We start from the raw sequence: 19740 nt of genomic DNA, 5'->3' as shown, positions 1-19740 counted from the left end.
TATGGTAATAAAGCTGTTACACTTAAATCTGCTCCTGCATTCATCCCAGTCATCGGCAACAGAGCATTGGGGTGTAGGTGCATGTCTGACATCAATGTGTGCGCAATTATAATGATAAAAAACTGTTATATAACATTACAGTTTTTTTCGATTGCTAAACGACAGTGGACACAACTGGAGTCACATGTGCAAAACTCTAACTACAGTCTGCACAGCAGCAGTTCATGTGGACCAAACTCTATTTCGTTTTTCATTGCTTGAACACAGTTTTCAAAACTCTACACACTTATCCCATGACTTTAACCACAACCTGCACAACACTGTGGATTTACAGCACTTTGTTCAAATGCTAACACACTGCTGTCAAAACTGTGAACCACACATTCAAAACGGAATAGATTTCAGCCTTGTGCCTTTCAAACACTGCTGATTGCAATTTCAGCTGAAAGGCTAAGCAGGTGTCTTGTTTTAGACTTGTTAGTGAACACACACACATATTACAGTATATATAGGTAGAGCTCAGAAAGATTCATTTTGGAAATGGAACAAGGAAGATGGGTTCGTGGAGGGAGAAGGGTGGCAGGGAGAGGGCGGATGCGTGGAGGAAGACAAAGAAGACAAAGAGCTGTTATTTCAGATGAAATAAGGGCTACACTTATAGACCATGTCGTGAACCATGGTCTCTCATTGAGAGAGGCAGGGTTGAGGGTACAACCCAATTTGCAAAGATCCACAGTGGCATCTGTAATGCGAATTTTCCATCATGCAAACAGGTGAGAGTTACATCCTTACAGTAAATGAAAACATTACAGGAATCTATTTTGTATTGCAATTATAGAATATTTACACAGATATATATTACAGTAAGTTTGACTGTAAAATATATTTTTACAACAGGACCCAAAGGCTGCCCCCAACAGGGGGAAGAGGAAAAATATTTTCAGATGCGCAGGAAAATGCTATTGTTGACATGGTTGTTGTCAACAATGCAATAAAACTGCGGGAGATTCAAGATAGAGTGCTGGCTGATAATGATATATTTGAAAATGTTAATTCTGTCAGCACAACAACTATTGCTCGAGTCCTAAAGAAACACCAAGTTACAATGAAACAGTTATACACTGTACCGTTCGAGAGAAACAGTGAACGGGTAAAAGAGCAAAGATACCAATATGTCCAGGTAAGACGTCTGAGGTTACGTACACAGCTATACAAAATATTTACAGTAAAAAAAAACACTAGCATTTCTACAGTAAAACTGTACACTTACTGTTTTTCAGAGAGTAATGGAGGTGGGAGCACTGGAAAGACCACATTCATTTGTATTTATCGATGAAGCTGGATTTAACCTTGCCAAAACATGGCGCAGGGGAAGGAATGTTATAGGTCAAAGGGCCACTGTGGAGGTTCCAGGCCAAAGGGGGGGAAATATCACCATGTGTGCTGCAATGGCCAATGATAGTTTGCTTCTCAACACACCACTCATTGGCCTATACAACACAGAAAGGCGTATAGCTTTCCTAGAACAGCTCTATGCTCAGCTAGTGCCAGCAGAACTAAGAAACCCCCAAGTTTTTGTCATAGTTTGCGATAACGTTGCTTTTCACCACTCTGCAGCTGTCACAGATCGGTTTGCAGCACATCACAGATTTATGGTTTTGTACCTGCCTGCATATTCACCCTTCCTCAACCCAATAGAGGAGTTTTACTCTGCCTGGAGGTGGAAAGTGTTTGGTCACCACCCACATGACCAAATGTCTCTTTTGGAAGCCATGCCAGGATGTGAGTCCAGAGGACTGCCAGGGATAGATAAGGCACTCCAGAAGGTTCTTCCCCAGGTGCATGGCAAGAGAAAACATTAGATGTGATGTTGAAGAAAACCTGTGGCTTGATGCTAGAGAGAGGCAGGATTAGTCCCTCAATTATTTGTTCGAATTACAGTATGTACTTATAGTCTCTACCTTTTTTTCTCATTACTGTAATTCCGTAAATTACTACAGACAATTGAAGCAAACTGCTCATTTTCATTTACCTTAAATAATTGTTATGTTCTAAACATTTTATGTCACTCTTTTCTTTGAAGAAAATATTACTTTGTATGAAGTCACTGAAATTGTTCAAACTGTAAAGATGAAAAGTTTGTATTTTCTGTATTGGTGTTTGATGCTAGTGTTTTTACTCTCAGTGTGTTCTGAGTGACAGTGTGTGTTATCTCAGTGAGGGTTGTGCATAGTGTTTGGCTGCACTGAGCGTGTTTTGAGCCATGTGTTAAGAGTTGTGTTGCTTGGAATGAGTTTTGCAGGTGATGTGAACTGTTTAGCTCAGGTGACTGTTGGTAGTGCAGACTGTAGTTTTGCACACGTGACTCCAGTTGTGCCCACTGTCGTTTAGCAATCGAAAAAAACTGTAACACACTGTTGACACCTAGTCTATGGTGTAATGGAAGGTTCTGTAACATATTATATGAATTGTAAAACGTGACATATCATAGGAATTGTTAAAGGTAACATATCATCGGAATTGTGGTTCGCAACATATCAAATACAAAATGGATGACGGACAACCACAAATGAATACATACAATACCAAACATAGCATATCAAACAAATTTATACGTCACATAAAAATTAATTTTTATTATGTTACGTCTACCCCTGAGGCCAGGTTGCTTTCTCGGAATGCAAGTCTCCAACCAGGCGTATCGGATTAACACTGACATCATGTAGACTGAATGGCAGTTTACTGTGCTGTAAAAAAAAACAGCTGTGTTACAGTTTAACTGCACACCCTCCTCTTACACCTCAGCAAAATAACATGATATTTCCATTAGGCAAGAGGAACTAAGCTGAAAAAAGAAAGTGGCAAAAACAGGGAAAACAACTGAATTTTGTGAAGGGGTATTGAAGTCCATCGTTTTAGGGAATTCTAGTCGGTCGGGAGAGGAATAATCCAGTCACGCCTCATTGTCATGCTTAATCTCTGGGTCAATGACACCATCACCATGCCAACCCCTGGCATCGCTATGGAAACCTGCCTTATTTGCGCCAACAGGTCGACAGGTTTGAAAAAAGCCCCTACAGGTGTTATTCTCTCTGTGTGCGTGTTTGTGTGTGTTTGTGTGTGTGTGTATGCATGTGTGTGTGTGGGGGGGGTGTGTGTTTGTGGGTGTGTGTGTGTGTGTGTGTGTGTGTATGTGTGTGTGTGTGTGTGTGTGTGTGTGTGTGTGTGTGTGTGTGTGTGTGTGTGTGTGTGTGTGTGTTTACTGGCCCTGCAGTGCCACCTGTCTTATCTGTGAGACCGTAATTTCAACTAGTGACACCTACTGGCGTGTCAACCACAACAGATAACACATTATTTAGAAATGTTGTCATCATACACTGTACACAGACAGTATGCTTCATAGAGTGAGACACCATTTTATAGCCTATGACATCCCTCTAGAGTCAATATTACATTATAAAGGAATGTTATCTAATAGTAACTTGCCAATAAAACAGTACAGTGTTTGCAGACAGTAACCCGATGATGTGACAGAAAGACCTGAGGAAGGAAAGGAAAGAGGAAAGGAAAGGAAAGAGGAAACGAAAGGAAAGAGGAAAGGAAAGGAAAGAGGAAAGGAAAGCTAGGAGGATCATAAAGCTGATCCAAACCCATCAACTGTGGACAGGAGGCAACGCTGAGCCTGCTCTAAACTGCTGAAACCAGAGAAGGAATATTTAACCTCCTCTCTCTCTCGCTCTCTCTCTGTCTCTCTCTCTCTCTCTCGCTCTCCCTCTGTCTCTCTCTGTCTCTCTCTCTCTCTCTCCCTCTGTCTCTATCTCGCTCCCCGCTCTCTCTCTCTCTCTCTCTCTCTCTCTCTCCCTCTCTCCCTCTCTCTCTCTCTCTCTCTCTCTCTCCCTCTCTCTCACACAGACACATCCCTCTATCATCCCCCCCCTTCCTTTCTTCTCTCTCCATCATCCCTCCTCTGAGCCATGTGTTCACCCAGGGAGCAGTGACAGTCGTGTCAGCTGCGATTCTCTCGTGCAGCCACCTCCCCCGGAACAGACTTTGAAGTGACTCCCACCACCATGTGGATAGGCAGACAGACAGCCTAGAGGGACCTCTGGGGCTGTGTTGGAGCTAGAAGACCACGAAGGGTTAGATGTGCCTCTTCAGGTTTTAATACTGTGGTGGGATTTGGACTGCTCAGTGTGTGTGTGTGTGTAGAGATCTGTATTTGCATGATGAAATACAGAATCACCACCACAGTCATATTCTAATCTCACACTATACTATAGCCTTTACTGTAGGTCTTCAGTTTTCAGGTCTTCAGCTTTCAGGTCTTCAGCCTTTAGGTCTTCAGCCTTTAGGTCTTCAGCCTTCAGGTCTTCAGCTTTTAGGTCTTCAGCCTTCAGGTCTTCAGGGTTTAGGGTCTTCAGCCTTCAGGTCTTCAGCCTTCAGGTCTTCAGCCTTCAGGTCTTCAGCCTTTAGGTCTTCAGCCTTCAGGTCTTCAGCTTTTAGGTCTTCAGCCTTCAGGTCTTCAGCGTTTAGGGTCTTCAGCCTTCAGGTCTTCAGCCTTCAGGTCTTCAGCCTTTAGGTCTTCAGCCTTTAGGTCTTCAGCCTTCAGGTCTTCAGCTTTTAGGTCTTCAGCCTTTAGGTCTTCAGTCTTTAGGTCTTCAGCTTTTATGCTTTCAGCTTTTAGGGTCTTCAGCTTTTATGCTTTCAGGCTTTAGGTCTTCAGCTTTTAGGTCATCAACTTTTCACTTGTCAGACTCAAAGTAACAAGAAAAAGAATCAACCCAAATCGTTCTTGGGAGACAAATGAGTCAACAAATAGAACCCAGAACTGTCAACCACCGCTCCAACTACGCCACTGATCAAAGAAAGTGTATCAGTCAGTCTCTTCAGAGGAGAGAAAATATGTCTCTCGCCAACATTATCACAAGAACCAAGGGACAACAGCTGTCAAGCTTTCACATCTATAAATGTATCTCCCTCTCCCTCTCCCTCTCTCTGTCTCTCTCTCTCTCTCTGTCTCTCTCTCTCTCTCTCTCTCTCTCTCTCTCTCTCTCTCTCTCTCTCTCTCTCTGTGGAAGGTACAAGCTAGGGCAGGGCTGGGTCCTTAGGGTAGACACTGATCTAAATTGGTACACTAACTCGGCGATGATAACCCGTTAACTGTGAGAGGATTTTAATACACTATAAAACATTCATCTGCAGAGAGACAGATTGGGAGGAGGGGCTGGGATCAGATCATAATTCAAGAGGGTTGTAGTGTGTATGTGTGTGTGTGTGTGTGTGTGTGTGTGTGTGTGTGTGTGTGTGTGTGTGTGTGTGTGTGTGTGTGCGTGTGTGCGTGTGTGTGTGCGTGTGTGTGTGTACAAACTACCCTGTGTGGGTGTGTATGTGTGTGTGTACAAACTACTGTTGTGGGTGTGTATGTATGTGTGTGTGTGTGTGTGTGTGTACAAACTACTGTTGTGGGTGTGTATGTGTGTGTGTGTGTGTGTGTGTGTGCGTGTGTGTGAGTGTGTGAGCTGTATGTGTATACAGTGCTGATTGGAGCTGAAGAGCTGGGCCTCCCAACACAGTTAGTGTGCTACCTTGGAAAAACCATAGCTATGAAATAACCTTCCTTTTCACTACCAGTGGGGTAAATAACCTTCATTTTCACTACCAGTGGGGTAAATAACCTTCTTTTTCACTACCAGTGGGGTAAATAACCTTCCTTTTCACTACCAGTGGGGTAAATAACCTTCCTTTTCACTACCAGTGGGGTAAATAACCTTCCTTTTCACTACCAGTGGGGTAAATAACCTTCCTTTTCACTACCAGTGGGATAAGTGCAATAGCTCATCCACAAGGCAAGCTGTCAATCGTGTGTGTGGGGTGGGGGTTATGAGTAACTATGCAGAAAGAGATAGATGCAGAAAGAGATAGATGCAGAAAGAGATAGATGCAGAAAGAGAGAGATGCAGAAAGAGAGAGATGCAGAAAGAGAGAGATGCAGAAAGAGAGAGATGCAGAAAGAGATAGATGCAGAAAGAGATAGATGCAGAAAGAGATAGATGCAGAAAGAGAGAGATGCAGAAAGAGAGAGATGCAGAAAGAGATAGATGCAGAAAGAGATAGATGCAGAAAGAGATAGATGCAGAAAGAGAGAGATGCAGAAAGAGAGATGCAGAAAGAGAGAGATGCAGAAAGAGATAGATGCAGAAAGAGATAGATGCAGAAAGAGAGAGATGCAGAAAGAGAGAGATGCAGAAAGAGATAGATGCAGAAAGAGATAGATGCAGAAAGAGATAGATGCAGAAAGAGAGAGATGCAGAAAGAGATAGATGCAGAAAGAGATAGATGCAGAAAGAGATAGATGCAGAAAGAGAGAGATGCAGAAAGAGAGAGATGCAGAAAGAGAGAGATGCAGAAAGAGATAGATGCAGAAAGAGATAGATGCAGAAAGAGAGAGATGCAGAAAGAGAGAGATGCAGAAAGAGATAGATGCAGAAAGAGATAGATGCAGAAAGAGATAGATGCAGAAAGAGAGAGATGCAGAAAGAGAGAGATGCAGAAAGAGATAGATGCAGAAAGAGAGAGATGCAGAAAGAGAGAGATGCAGAAAGAGAGAGATGCAGAAAGAGATAGATGCAGAAAGAGATAGATGCAGAAAGAGAGAGATGCAGAAAGAGAGAGATGCAGAAAGAGAGATGCAGAAAGACATAGATGGTTGGGTGGACAGAGATATGAAGATATAAGATATGTAAATGAAGAGGGGGGGTAAAAGGGTAGACCCCTCTCTCTCTCTGACCTCTGACCCTAATTACAATATCAGACTCCCTGGGACAAGGCTCCTATCCACTATCCTATCACCTCTCTCTCTCTGAGCTCTGACACCAATTACAATCTCATGCCCTCCATCAAAATGGGTCTTTACCTCCTCTGACCTGGTATGATCTAGAAGAGATAGAATTGATAACCCACACAACCTGAGCCCATCTGTCATCATATTGATCTCTCTACACAGCAAACTAACAGGTTCCAAACCAATAGGTTCCGAACCAACAGGTTCCGAACCAATAGGTTCCGAAACAATAGGTTCCAAACCAACAGGTTCCGAACCAACAACCTGTTGAAACTGGACGTACCGAACTGAGAGCAGAAAGTCTTAAATAATTTGATGGATGCATGGATGGATGGATGGGTGGATGGATGCATGGATGGATGGATGGATGGGTGGATGGATGGATGCATGGATGGATGGATGGATGGATGGATGGGTGGATGGATGGATGGATGGATGGATGGATGGGTGGATGGATGCATGGATGGATGGATGGGTGGATGGATGCATGGATGGATGGATGGATGGATGGATGGATGGATGGATGGATGGATGGATGGATGGATGGATGGATGGATGGATGGGTGGATGGGTGGGTGGATGGATGGGTGGATGGATGGGTGGATGGATGGATGGATGGATGGATGGATGGATGGGTGGATGGATGGATGGGTGGATGGGTGGATGGATGGGTGGATCGGTGACTGGACATACAGCCAGAGAGAAGAAGGAACATCCATCTAGTCAACAAACGACCGTGTTACAACACAAATTCAAAACAGTCAAATTAACATCTCAGCGTTGTGTAATGAACAGGATGGTTATGAAGGCTTACAAAGGATAATTTACGTGTCATAATACCCACAACAAAACATGGGCCTGCCGACGTCTGGAGACAGTCCTCTAGTAACTTCATCCTGAGACGCTGCAGGTCTGGACTGTCCCACTCCTCTGGGTCCATCCCCCAGTACAGGTCCACCACCTACAGGAGGACAAATGAACAATACGCACTCCATAAATAATGAATACATATACAGGAAACATTACGTTTCCTGTTGACAAGGTCAAAGGTCCTAGTACCTGTAATCATTTGGAACAATCAGTAGTAGTGTAGATTAGGTTCAGAAAGACATATTCCCATCCAGACAGTAGTAGTGTAGATTAGGTTCAGAAAGACATATTCCCATTCAGACAGTAGTAGTGTAGATTAGGTTCAGAAAGACATATTCCCATCCAGACAGTAGTAGTGTAGATTAGGTTCAGAAAGACATATTCCCATTCAGACAGTAGTAGTGTAGATTAGGTTCAGAAAGACATATTCCCATCCAGACAGTAGTAGTGTAGATTAGGTTCAGAAAGACATATTCCCATCCAGACAGTAGTAGTGTAGATTAGGTTCAGAAAGACATATTCCCATCCAGACAGTAGTAGTGTAGATTAGGTTCAGATAGACATATTCCCATTCAGACAGTAGTAGTGTAGATTAGGTTCAGAAAGACATATTCCCATCCAGACAGTAGTAGTGTAGATTAGGTTCAGAAAGACATATTCCCATTCAGACAGTTGTTTTGCACAGAAAATAGCCCATAGAAGAAAAGTGAAAAGAATAGCTATGTTTTTCCATGGTGGACATTAGAGATGTTGTTGCTGTGGAGAACAGCAGACTTAGAGCACGGACCAAGCAGGAGGTTTATATACACACGCACGCACGCACACACACCACACACACACACAGACAAACAGCCCACCTGGCTCTCAAACACTCTCACTATGTCTAAGATACCACTCTGTCACTAGGGGCGATGAGGACAGGCAGAATGGAGAGCGACAGAAGGCCTCTGTGTGTGTGTGTGTGTGTGTGTGTGTGTGTGTGTGTGTGTGTGTGTGTGTGTGTGTGTGTGTGTGTGTGTGTGTGTGTGTATGTGTGTGTGTGTGTGTGTGTGTGTGTGTGTGTGTGTGTGTGTGTGTGTGTGTACCTGTGTTGGCTTCGACAGGGGGGAGATCTCCTGACACATTTGTCAAATTCAGTGTAGCTGACGCATATAATTCTAAGTGCAAACACGGCGCAGGGGAAATCTCCTCCGGACAGAGAGAGTGAAAGAGAGAGACACATAAATGAGTGTCTCCATGCCAAGTTGCTGCTGTCGCCGCCCCTTAGAAGCAGGACAAACCCATCCTCTGAGAGCATGCTGGACTCTCTGGCTTTCCTCCGTTGGCCTACATTTCCCAGGGTTCCCTCTGTTGGTCTACATTTCTCAAAGTTCCCTTATTTGGCCCTGGGTTCCCTCTGTTGGCCTACATTTCCCAGGGTTCCCTCTGTTGCCCTACATTTCCCAGGGTTCCCTCTGTTGGCCTACATTTCTCAAAGTTCCCTTACTTGGCCCAGGGTTCCCTCTGTTGGCCTACATTTCCCAGTGTTCCCTCTGTTGGCCCTGGGTTCCCTCTGTTGGCTTACATTTCCCAGGGTTCCCTCTGTTGGCCCTGGGTTCCCTCTGTTGGCCTACATTTCCCAGTGTTCCCTCTGTTGGCCCTGGGTTCCCTCTGTAGGCTTACATTTCCCAGGGTTCCCTCTGTTGGCCCTGGGTTCCCTCTGTTGGCCTACGTTTCCCAGTGTTCCCTCTGTTGGCCCTGGGTTCCCTCTGTAGGCTTACATTTCCCAGGGTTCCCTCTGTTGGCCCTGGGTTCCCTCTGTTGGCCTACATTTCCCTGGGTTCCCTCTGTTGGCCTGCATTCGTAGGGCAGTATGGGTACACCTTAACCATGAGTAATGGTTATTAGGGATGTTCGCTTGTGACATGTGAAGACAAGGAAATAGGTCGGAGAGTAAAATGGGAGTTCTTAGGGTGCAACTCAATATGAGGAAGGTGTTCCTAATATTTGGTAACCTCAGTGTAGTCTACCAGTCTAACTGTCTATCCACCATTCATAGTGACAATATAGTCTACCAGTCTGTCTATCCACCATTCACAGTGACAATATAGTCTACCAGTCTGTCTGTCTATCCACCATTCATAGTGACAATATAGTCTACCAGTCTAACTGTCTATCCACCATTCACAGTGACAATATAGTCTACCAGTCTGTCTGTCTATCCACCATTCACAGTGACAATATAGTCTACCAGTCTGTCTGTCTATCCACCATTCACAGTGACAATATAGTCTACCAGTCTGTCTGTCTATCCACTATTCACAGTGACAATATAGTCTACCAGTCTAACTGTCTATCCACCATTCACAGTGACAATATAGTCTACCAGTCTGTCTGTCTATCCACCATTCACAGTGACAATATAGTCTACCAGTCTGTCTGTCTATCCACCATTCACAGTGACAATATAGTCTACCAGTCTAACTGTCTATCCACCATTCACAGTGACAATATAGTCTACCAGTCTGTCTGTCTATCCACCATTCATAGTGCCAATATAGTCTACCAGTCTGTCTGTCTATCCACCATTCACAGTGACAATATAGTCTACCAGTCTGTCTGTCTATCCACCATTCATAGTGACAATATAGTCTACCAGTCTGTCTGTCTATCCACCATTCACAGTGACAATATAGTCTACCAGTCTGTCTGTCTATCCACCATTCACAGTGACAATATAGTCTACCAGTCTGTCTGTCTATCCACCATTCATAGTGCCAACAGTGGTAGGTGGATCAATTGTCCAGGTCTCCAATAGGCTACCATTCCACACATAAATTCAAAGCTGCGCCAATGTTCAATATGAATCCACAAGAACCAATAGGAATAGCTGATAGGCATGAAAGAGGCCAGGTGCATCATTGAGCATGAAAGAACAGTGAAGACACGAGGCTCAAAACATTAATCAATTCATCTTGTTGAGGGACAGTACAAACATCCTTCCCTAGACTAGCCTACAACACCTCAATACAATGATTAAATGCATTATTGTTTTCAAGTGAATACAAAATGCTACTCTCGGCTGCAGTGAAAATGTGATTTGAATAACGGGTGAAAAAAAAAAACGAATTCCATTTAGAAAGGTCTAGAAAGGCAGAGTAGCAAGCCAGTCTGGATGTATTTTTATTACTTCTGATACGGAGATGTACTCTGTTGCAGATCATCGTTCTCCCAAGTCATCCTATAATAATGTGGCCACATATGCTCCCAGCAGACCCGGTTATTCAGGAAAGCTTAACACGCGCTCTGCCTGTTCTCTCCAATCCCAGCGGCTTCATGCTTCATGTGTTTAGAGCCTAAATATATTTCAATATACCTGAAATGTACCTTTAAAAATGTGTTACCTTTTATATGTGGCATGAACACAACCAGGCGGTCACAATGTTTTAATCTGATCAGGCTACTTCAAAAAAAAATCTCCTGTAGGCTACCCGCGCGTGTTCCACCCGAGAATATAATTCCAGCCTCCAAACTGTGCAGCAGCCATTTGATGAAGGTAAAGAGAAATCTGTTACAAAACATATTGTTGCATATATTTTATATACTGTAATTATAAATATTGCATCAAAATGTTGAAACTCAGATTTCCCCCGAGCTGATCGTTGTCTGCAGACGGCTGTGATCATAGTTTGATGAAACAGGCGGGGAGAGCGTCTGTGGTGGTCGGTGAACCCTCAGCCTTCTGGTCAGTAGCCCTGCGTGACATCGACTCGGACATCAAAGCATGCGGAAGTGATGAAGTCGATGTCGACGTTTATAAACCCAGGGTCGCTACCGAATCATTGGTCACTACAGTTATTGTTATTTGTGGGTGTAAACATTATTTTGAATTCTATGTGGGGGGTAGCCTAGTGGTTAGAGCATTGGACTAGTAACCGAAAGGTTGCAAGTTCAAATCCCCGAGCTGACAAGGCACAAATTCTGTCGTTCTGCCCCTGAACAGGCAGTTAACCCACTGTTCCTAGGCCATCATTGAAAATAAGAATTTGTTCTTAACTGACTTGCCTAGTTAAATAAAGGTAACATAAAAATAAAAAATAAACAAAGGGACGGTCATGTGAAAGTATTTTCACTAAACTATCCCTTAGGTGTTTTCAGGTATCAACTGTCCTTTGACTCTGTCCTTCGACCCATTTCATCTCACTGTTGAGTACTTGTTGGAGGAGCAACAGGGAACAGGGTGGAGAAGCCAGAACGATTGACTATTTATCAGCTCAGGATTGCCATCATGGTCAGCAGGCTTGTCAGAAAGCCAAGCAAAGGAGGAAACAGTCACTTTGACTGACACATTGGCAGTGAGCATAACAGACCTGACAGGCCTAATAATCTCCTGCAAACAGAGTGTGGGTGGGGCCTTCTGTTTGACTGACAGCTCTCTGGGGAGCTATCTTCCACATAATTGCCAGGAAGGGCTGGAGTCTAGCCCGTGTTCATTGTCTGGGTTGTAGAGGACATGCAGGCTAGGAGCGGTACAGCTGGGGAGGGAGAACAATCCGTTAGCAGTTTAAAAACCTCTTAAAACTTCTTCTTCGTGATCAGTGTCCCTTCCAACGGGACGGTTTAGCTAACGCAAGCTAATGCGATTAGCATGAGGTTGTAAGTAACAAGAAAAGTTTCCAGGACATAGACATCTGATATTGCCAGAAAGCTTAACTTCTTGTTAATCAAACTGTAGTGTCCAATTTACAGTAGCTATTACAGTGAATACCATGCTATTGTTTGAGGAGAGTGCACCATTTTGAACATGAAAAGTTATTAATAAACAAATTAGGCACATTTGGGCAGTCTTGATACAAACTTTTGAACAGAAATGCAATGGTTCATTGGCTCAATCGAACACTTTGCACATCCCCTGCTGCCATCTAGTGGCCAAAATCTAAATTGCACCTGGGCTGGAATATTACATTATGGCCCTTTTCTGGCATTTCAAAGATGGTACAAAAAAATACAAAAGAACGGTTGGTTTTTCTTTGTATTATCTTTTACCAGATCTATTGTGTTTTATTCTACTACATTCCTGTATCAGTTTAAGTGGTCTATGGTTATGTTTATTCATACTCGCTGCTATGTGATCCATGCAGTGCTCACAATTAGTTCTTCACTTCTGTTTTCTATTAGTTTATAATTCTAAACTTGGTGAAAAGAGAATGTGAACAATATCGCAGGCCTGCTTCTGCCCATGTCAAAGGCCTGCTTCTGGCCATGTCAAAGGCCTGCTTCTGGCCATGTCAAAGGCCTGCTTCTGGCCATGTTAAAGGCCTTCTTCTTCCCATGTCAAAGGCCTGCTTCTGGCCATGTCAAAGGCCTGCTTCTGGCCATGTCAAAGGCCTGCTTCTGGCCATGTCAAAGGCCTGCTTCTGGCCATGTCAAAGGCCTGCTTCTGGCCATGTCAAAGGCCTTCTTCCCATGTCAAAGGCCTGCTTCTGGCCATGTCAAAGGCCTGCTTCTGGCCATGCCAGCCTCTGCCGTTAAGGACACATCCAGCCTCTGCCGTTACGGACACATCCAGCCTCTGCCGTTAAGGACACATCCAGCCTCTGCCGTTAAGGACACATCCAGCCTCTGCCGTTACGGACACATCCAGCCTCTGCCGTTAAGGACACATCCAGCCTCTGCCGTTACGGACACATCCAGCCTCTGCCGTTAAGGACACATCCAGCCTCTGCCGTTACGGACACATCCAGCCTCTGCCGTTAAGGACACATCCAGCCTCTGCCGTTACGGACACACCCAGCCTCTGCCGTTACGGACACATCCAGCCTCTGCCGTTAAGGACACATCCAGCCTCTGCCGTTAAGGACACACCCAGCCTCTGCCGTTACGGACACATCCAGCCTCTGCCGTTAAGGACACATCCAGCCTCTGCCGTTACGGACACACCCAGCCTCTGCCGTTAAGGACACACCCAGCCTCTGCCGTTACGGACACACCCAGCCTCTGCCGTTACGGACACATCCAGCCTCTGCCGTTACGGACACACCCAGCCTCTGCCGTTACGGACAAATCCAGCCTCTGCCGTATATATGAAGGTCCAGCCCAATGTCTGTATATATCAAGGTCCAGCCCAATGTCTGTATATATGAAGGTCCAGCCCAATGTCTGTATATATGAAGGTCCAGCCCAATGTCTGTATATATGAAGGTCCAGCCCAATGTCTGTATATATGAAGGTCCAGCCCAATGTCTGTATATATGAAGGTCCAGCCCAATGTCTGTATATATGAAGGTCCAGCCCAATGTCTGTATATATGAAGGTCCAGCCCAATGTCTGTATATATGAAGGTCCAGCCCAATGTCTGTATATATCAAGGTCCAGCCCAATGTCTGTATATGTCAAGGTCCAGCCCAATGCCTGTATATATCAAGGTCCAGCCCAATGTCTGTATATATCAAGGTCCAGCCCAATGTCTGTATATATCAAGGTCCAGCCCAATGTCTGTATATATCAAGGTCCAGCCCAATGCCTGTATATATCAAGGTCCAGCCCAATGCCTGTATATATCAAGGTCCAGCCCAATGTCTGTATATATCAAGGTCCAGCCCAATGCCTGTATATATCAAGGTCCAGCCCAATGTCTGTATATATCAAGGTCCAGCCCAATGTCTGTATATATCAAGGTCCAGCCCAATGTCTGTATATATCAAGGTCCAGCCCAATGTCTGTATATATCAAGGTCCAGCCCAATGTCTGTATATATCAAGGTCCAGCCCTAAGCTGTGGCTTGCAAACTTGCAACATTGTATCAACAAGCCTATTCCGGGCCCTCAGAGTTTCCTGCGCCAGTGAGCTCTGGACAGACACAGCTGTTTTTGCGCAAATGAAAAAGTGTTGAGGTATTTTAGGATGTTTCCACTGGATATATAGGATTCTCAGAGCATGATAGTTTCCTCTTTTTCACCTAGGCCTGCTGATTATCGAGGGGGAGAGTGTTGGAAAGATCTTTCAAATGCTGTGAGGAAATATTATCAATCACAATGGCAACTTTGTTTTCTTCTTTCATTGCTCACATTAAGCACTTCAAAACAAATACAATGGAAAAAAATGTACAAAAACTCATAAATGATGGTGTGAAACACCCAAAAAATGTGTTTCTCACAAATGTAGCAGGTTGTGCAAACAACGTTTCCAATCTGACTTCACAGTAAATGACTGTAGGCTTAATTAATCCATGAATTAACAGAAATGTATGTAACCAAACGACGGGGATTAATTGTTTATTTTACTACTGGTGACATGTGTAACGGGGGAATTTAGCAACAATAAACAATCAAAGGACAAACAATTAAGACAATAAAACGTATGAATGCGGAAGAATTGGTGGGAGACAGCTCAGCTTTTTTTGTGGAGAGAGAAGAGCCAATATCTTCACCACCCCATCCCGTTCCTCTTGTCTCAACATTTCAAAATGATACTGAAGACACATTATAGTCACACATATTTTAGACGCTTTTCCACTGACAGACAGTATCTCAATAATCAGCTAGGCCCATTACCACGCACACTGTCCAAATCGCAGGCTTCCCAACTAGGCATGTAGACCTACACGCTTTAAAAAGGTTTTTGAAACAATCCACAGCGTTAAGAGAAGCTCAACATCGTCTGTGGCTGAGTCATGCTTCCTGAGGAAGTATTCTGAAGGATTTTCGATATTTTCTGTATAGACAGGAGTAATTATATCATTTAGTCAAATTAATTTCTATTTACACCTCCCTGCTCAAAACATCTTTGTGCAGCTATGTAGAGAAGATACATTTAAAAAAAAAAAAATGTATTATCTTAAAAGGAATAAAAGTCACTGTGGTTGTGCCCTAAAAACAGCAAACCTTTTGCCACTTTTGAGGTACGGACTGCAAGGCTTCAATTATGTACAGTACCCTTAACTAATGGTGTAATGGACAGGGTACCACGGCAGTGGAGTTTATACCCCTTTACGTTGCCATTGACTACCTCTTTTTTCCCTAACAGTGTACAGGGGAGTTTATACCCCTTTACGTTGCCATTGACTACCTCTTTTTTCCCTAACAGTGTACAGTGGAGTTTATACCCCTTTACGTTGCCATTGACTACCTCTTTTTTCCCTAACAGTGTACAGTGGAGTTTATACCCCTTTACGTTGCCATTGACTACCTCTTTTTTCCCTAACAGTGTACAGTGGAGTTTATACCCCTTTACGTTGCCATTGACTACCCCTTTTTTCCCTAACAGTGTACAGTGTTGTTCCATTAAAAAGGTTATACTCAATAGTATTTTACTCGCTTCGCGCAATATTCAAATGTGTAGTGTAACAGCCACATAAACAAGGACAAATCCTACAATCAAAGCCTACTGCGATAAACAGCACAACCCAACGCAACAACAAAACAAACAAACAAACGGGCTAAAAATGAAGAAGTGATGAATCAAGACGTATTAGGTACACTAATAAACTGCATCACTTAATATCATGGAACCCCTCAATACAACACCATTTCAATAACGGACTCAGACTCCTTATTTGGCGTGGGGGCTCATGAGCTCATAACAGCCCCGCGTTGATGGGAGAATGGAGAGGTGTAACAGAACATTGTAGGGTAGGCGGGGGATTCGACAGAGGCCCAGTAATTAAACTCAAATGAAGACATTAGTCATCTCGTTCTCCCCACCGCCGCAGGGGAGGCCACCCCCCCCCCCCCCCCTCTCCCACTCCAACCCACAGACTCTGATGTGTGGCTCGGAGAGAAGAAGGGAATGGATAGATAGAGATGGAGGGATGAGGAGGAGGAGAAGGAGGAGGAGGAGGAGGACGGAGAAGGAGGATGAGGAGGAGGACAGAAGAAAATATAGTGACACTTTCTCCAGGGGTTCTGAGAGTTGGTAGAGGTGTTTGGATAGGGGGATTAGGACGAAGGGGTGAAGGAAAGAAAAAATCCTGTATACTGTAGATGGAGAATGTTCCACGTTGGCTTTTGGTTTCAATCATTCTGCAGAGTTCCTATTTCTCTGTGACTTTCCTGCTCACTGTGCCTCCCCCCTCCACTTCTCTCTCTCTGTAATATCTCTGTAATGTCCGTCTCCTGGCCATTAGCCATAATGATAATACTGACTTATATTTCATTGTATAGTACCTTTCAGATCCCAAGGAACGTTTACACAGTGATGACATCATATAAAAGAACCAATACATCTCCCCCGTATAGGGTTGTAATATTCCGGAAACTTCCAATAAATTCCCTGGTTTTCCAGAAATCCTGTTTTGGAGGATCCTGGACTTCCTGCTTATTCCCTTCTGATTCCGGGAATTCTTAAACTGGGATTTATTGAAAGTTTTTTTATTTTGTCACCCTACCCCTCCCTCCCTCCCTCCCTCCCTCCCTCCCTCCCTCCCTCCCTCCCTCCCTCCCTCCCTCCCTCCCTCCCTCCCTCCATCCATCCATCCTTCTTTCCATGACCCCTCTCCCTCCCTCCCTCCCTCCCTCCCTCCCTCCCTCCCTCCCTCCCTCCCTCCCTCCCTCCATCCATCCATCCATCCTTCTTTCCATCCCCCCCTCCCTCCCTCCCTCCCTCCCTCCCTCCCTCCCTCCCTCCCTCCCTCCCTCTCCATCTCCATCTCTCCATCCCTGTGTGGTAGCAGGGGTTGTGGCAGCTTACATAAGAGACCGAGGCAACTTCAGTTAAGCAGCTTGCTGTTACCCTTGAAAGGCGTTTGCTCGCAGCAGGTCAAGTGCAAAATAAGCCAGTTTTTTCTCCCTTTATAGGATGTTAGACTATTAGAACTGAGGATTAGGCCTCCATATCTGGAAGGAAAAAGGCATGAAATCAGGCCGAAAATATGAAAAGAACAATCAACAGAATCCCTTTGAGGCAAAATAACACTTAAAAATAAATGCCACCTCCAGAAATGCAGTTCATATCTAATGACTGTTGATCTACCAATTACCAACGCAACAATAGTGTGGTGTATTTTACTAAGCATGCGATTTAATATGATTAAACCGCGTATCAATGTGAGCTACAATTAACTCATCTGCTCTTACATCTAAATCAACAACAAACCCGCTTCGGTGTGAAAATAAAAACGTTTCATCACAGCTGGAGACACTCTAACATCCCACAAGAAACCTGGAGGGAGATGGAGGTAGAGAACCACAAAATGTCTCTCAATTACCCGGCTCAGACAGCTGCTAATGTTACAGATCCAACTATTTGCCAGTCGCTGACACTTAGGGCCAATTAAAGGTAAACCCCTGCCATTTTGGCTCACCCATGGGTGAAGTTCATCATGTTAAGGTCCAGAATGAAGATGTAAGCGCAGGAAAGACATGGTTTAACCGTATTATAATGACGAAGGTGGAAAGGAAAATCATATTGGGGTTGGTTTTGAATTGTCTGGGTGCTAAGTGGCTGTTTAATTGGATGACGGCAACCGTCACTACCACTCTTCCTTTTGAGTTTTAGTGGAGGACTGGGGAGAGGAGAGGTGCCATAGCAGTTAGGAAGGGACACCAGGAAAGTGAATGGAGACGCTGGTGCAATGCCAAGAGATGAGAGATTGGAAGGGAGGGATGGAGAGAGAAACAGAGAGAGAGAGAGACAGAGAGAGACAGAGAGACAGAGAGAGACAGAGAGAGACAGAGAGAGACAGAGAGAGAGAGAGAGAGAGAGAGCGAGAAAAAGAGAGAGAGAGTGAGAGAGTGAGAGAGTGAGAGAGAGAGAGAGAGAGAGAGAGAGAGAGAGAGAGAGAGGTGTACAATATACAGTATGTGACTATCCACATTCAATTTCAGTTCTGCTTTCTACTAACTACTTAACAAGTTTTCACCAACCCCGTCTCTTAGAGGTGCACAATTTGATTTAGCATAACTGAAAATCTGTTGGTAAACAAGGGCATGTTAAGGAAGATGAGGAAAACTGCACCTTTTCTGTCTTACAGCGTTTCATCCTAGAATTGTGTTTGTTTTGTGTTTGAAAGCACTAAAAGAATTATACAAAAATTCCTCCTTGGAACAACAAAGCAGGTCTGCATATCAAGCCTAGAGCTCAGCAGGTTTGAGGAAAGATACATCGTTGACGTGCTTTCTTCTTTAGAAAACACTTTGAGAGGCTTAAATAATTCTGAAAACATAGCTCAGCTCTGAAAGTGTTTTTTTTTAAGCCGACGCCTCGTGTCGAATGATATATTCCCACTCTCGGGTTTTCGACAAAGCTAAAATGACAAGTTTATTTCCTCTACTTCAAAAACCACTACATCACAGAGTGCCTAAATAGCCAACACAATCTGAAATCGAGTTTTACCTCGTCTGTCTCTCTCCTCGGTAGCTGGTATTGTTAGAGACGTTTGACTGACAGCCGTTAAACAATATCCCACAACTGTAGCGGGATTGTAATTGTCATCTCTTGTGGTGACGGGAGTGTGTGTTTTGATGGGTGTGTGTGTGACGGATGTGTTTAATTGTGTGTGTGTTTGTGTGTTTGATGACTGTGTGTGTTTCTGTGTGTGTGTGTGTGTGTGTGTGTGTGTGTGTGTGTGTGTGTGTGTGTAACTGTGGGCCTACTGATATTAGCACTTTTATCAAAACAAATGTTTACTGTAGCAAACAGTTATTTTTCTGAATAAAACAGTTATTTTACTGAATCAAACTGTTATTTTACTGAATCATGTGGTTATTTTACTGAACCAAACAGTTATTTTACTGAATCATGTGGTTATTTTACTGAACCAAACAGTTATTTTACTGTATCAAAAAGTTATTTTACTGAATCAAACAGTTATTTTACTGAACCAAACAGTTATTTTACTGAATCAAACAGTTATTTTACTGAACCAAACAGTTATTTTACTGTATCAAACAGTTATTTTACTGAATCAAACAGTTATTTTACTGAATCAAACTGTTATTTTACTGAATCATGTGGTTATTTTTCTGAATCAAACAGTTATTTTACTGTATCAAACTGTTATTTTACTGAATCAAACAGTTATTTTACTGAATCAAACAGTTATTTTACTGAAT

General features: G+C 43.7%; 1 protein-coding gene across 1 annotated transcript in view; it reads right to left on the bottom strand.

Moving 5' to 3' along the window:
* Positions 1-19740, bottom strand: part of LOC110500761 (NACHT and WD repeat domain-containing protein 2) — an 87735-nt gene that overhangs the window by 29065 nt on the left and 38930 nt on the right. Inside the window, exon 4 of the mRNA XM_036958270.1 lies at positions 7686-7802. Within this exon, the coding sequence (XP_036814165.1) occupies positions 7686-7802 (117 nt within the window). The remainder of the gene's footprint in view (positions 1-7685; positions 7803-19740) is intronic.

Source organism: Oncorhynchus mykiss, chromosome 21 (assembly GCF_013265735.2).
Source record: "Oncorhynchus mykiss isolate Arlee chromosome 21, USDA_OmykA_1.1, whole genome shotgun sequence".
Taxonomy (NCBI): domain Eukaryota; kingdom Metazoa; phylum Chordata; class Actinopteri; order Salmoniformes; family Salmonidae; genus Oncorhynchus; species Oncorhynchus mykiss.
This window is presented reverse-complemented; position numbering and strand designations above follow the sequence as displayed.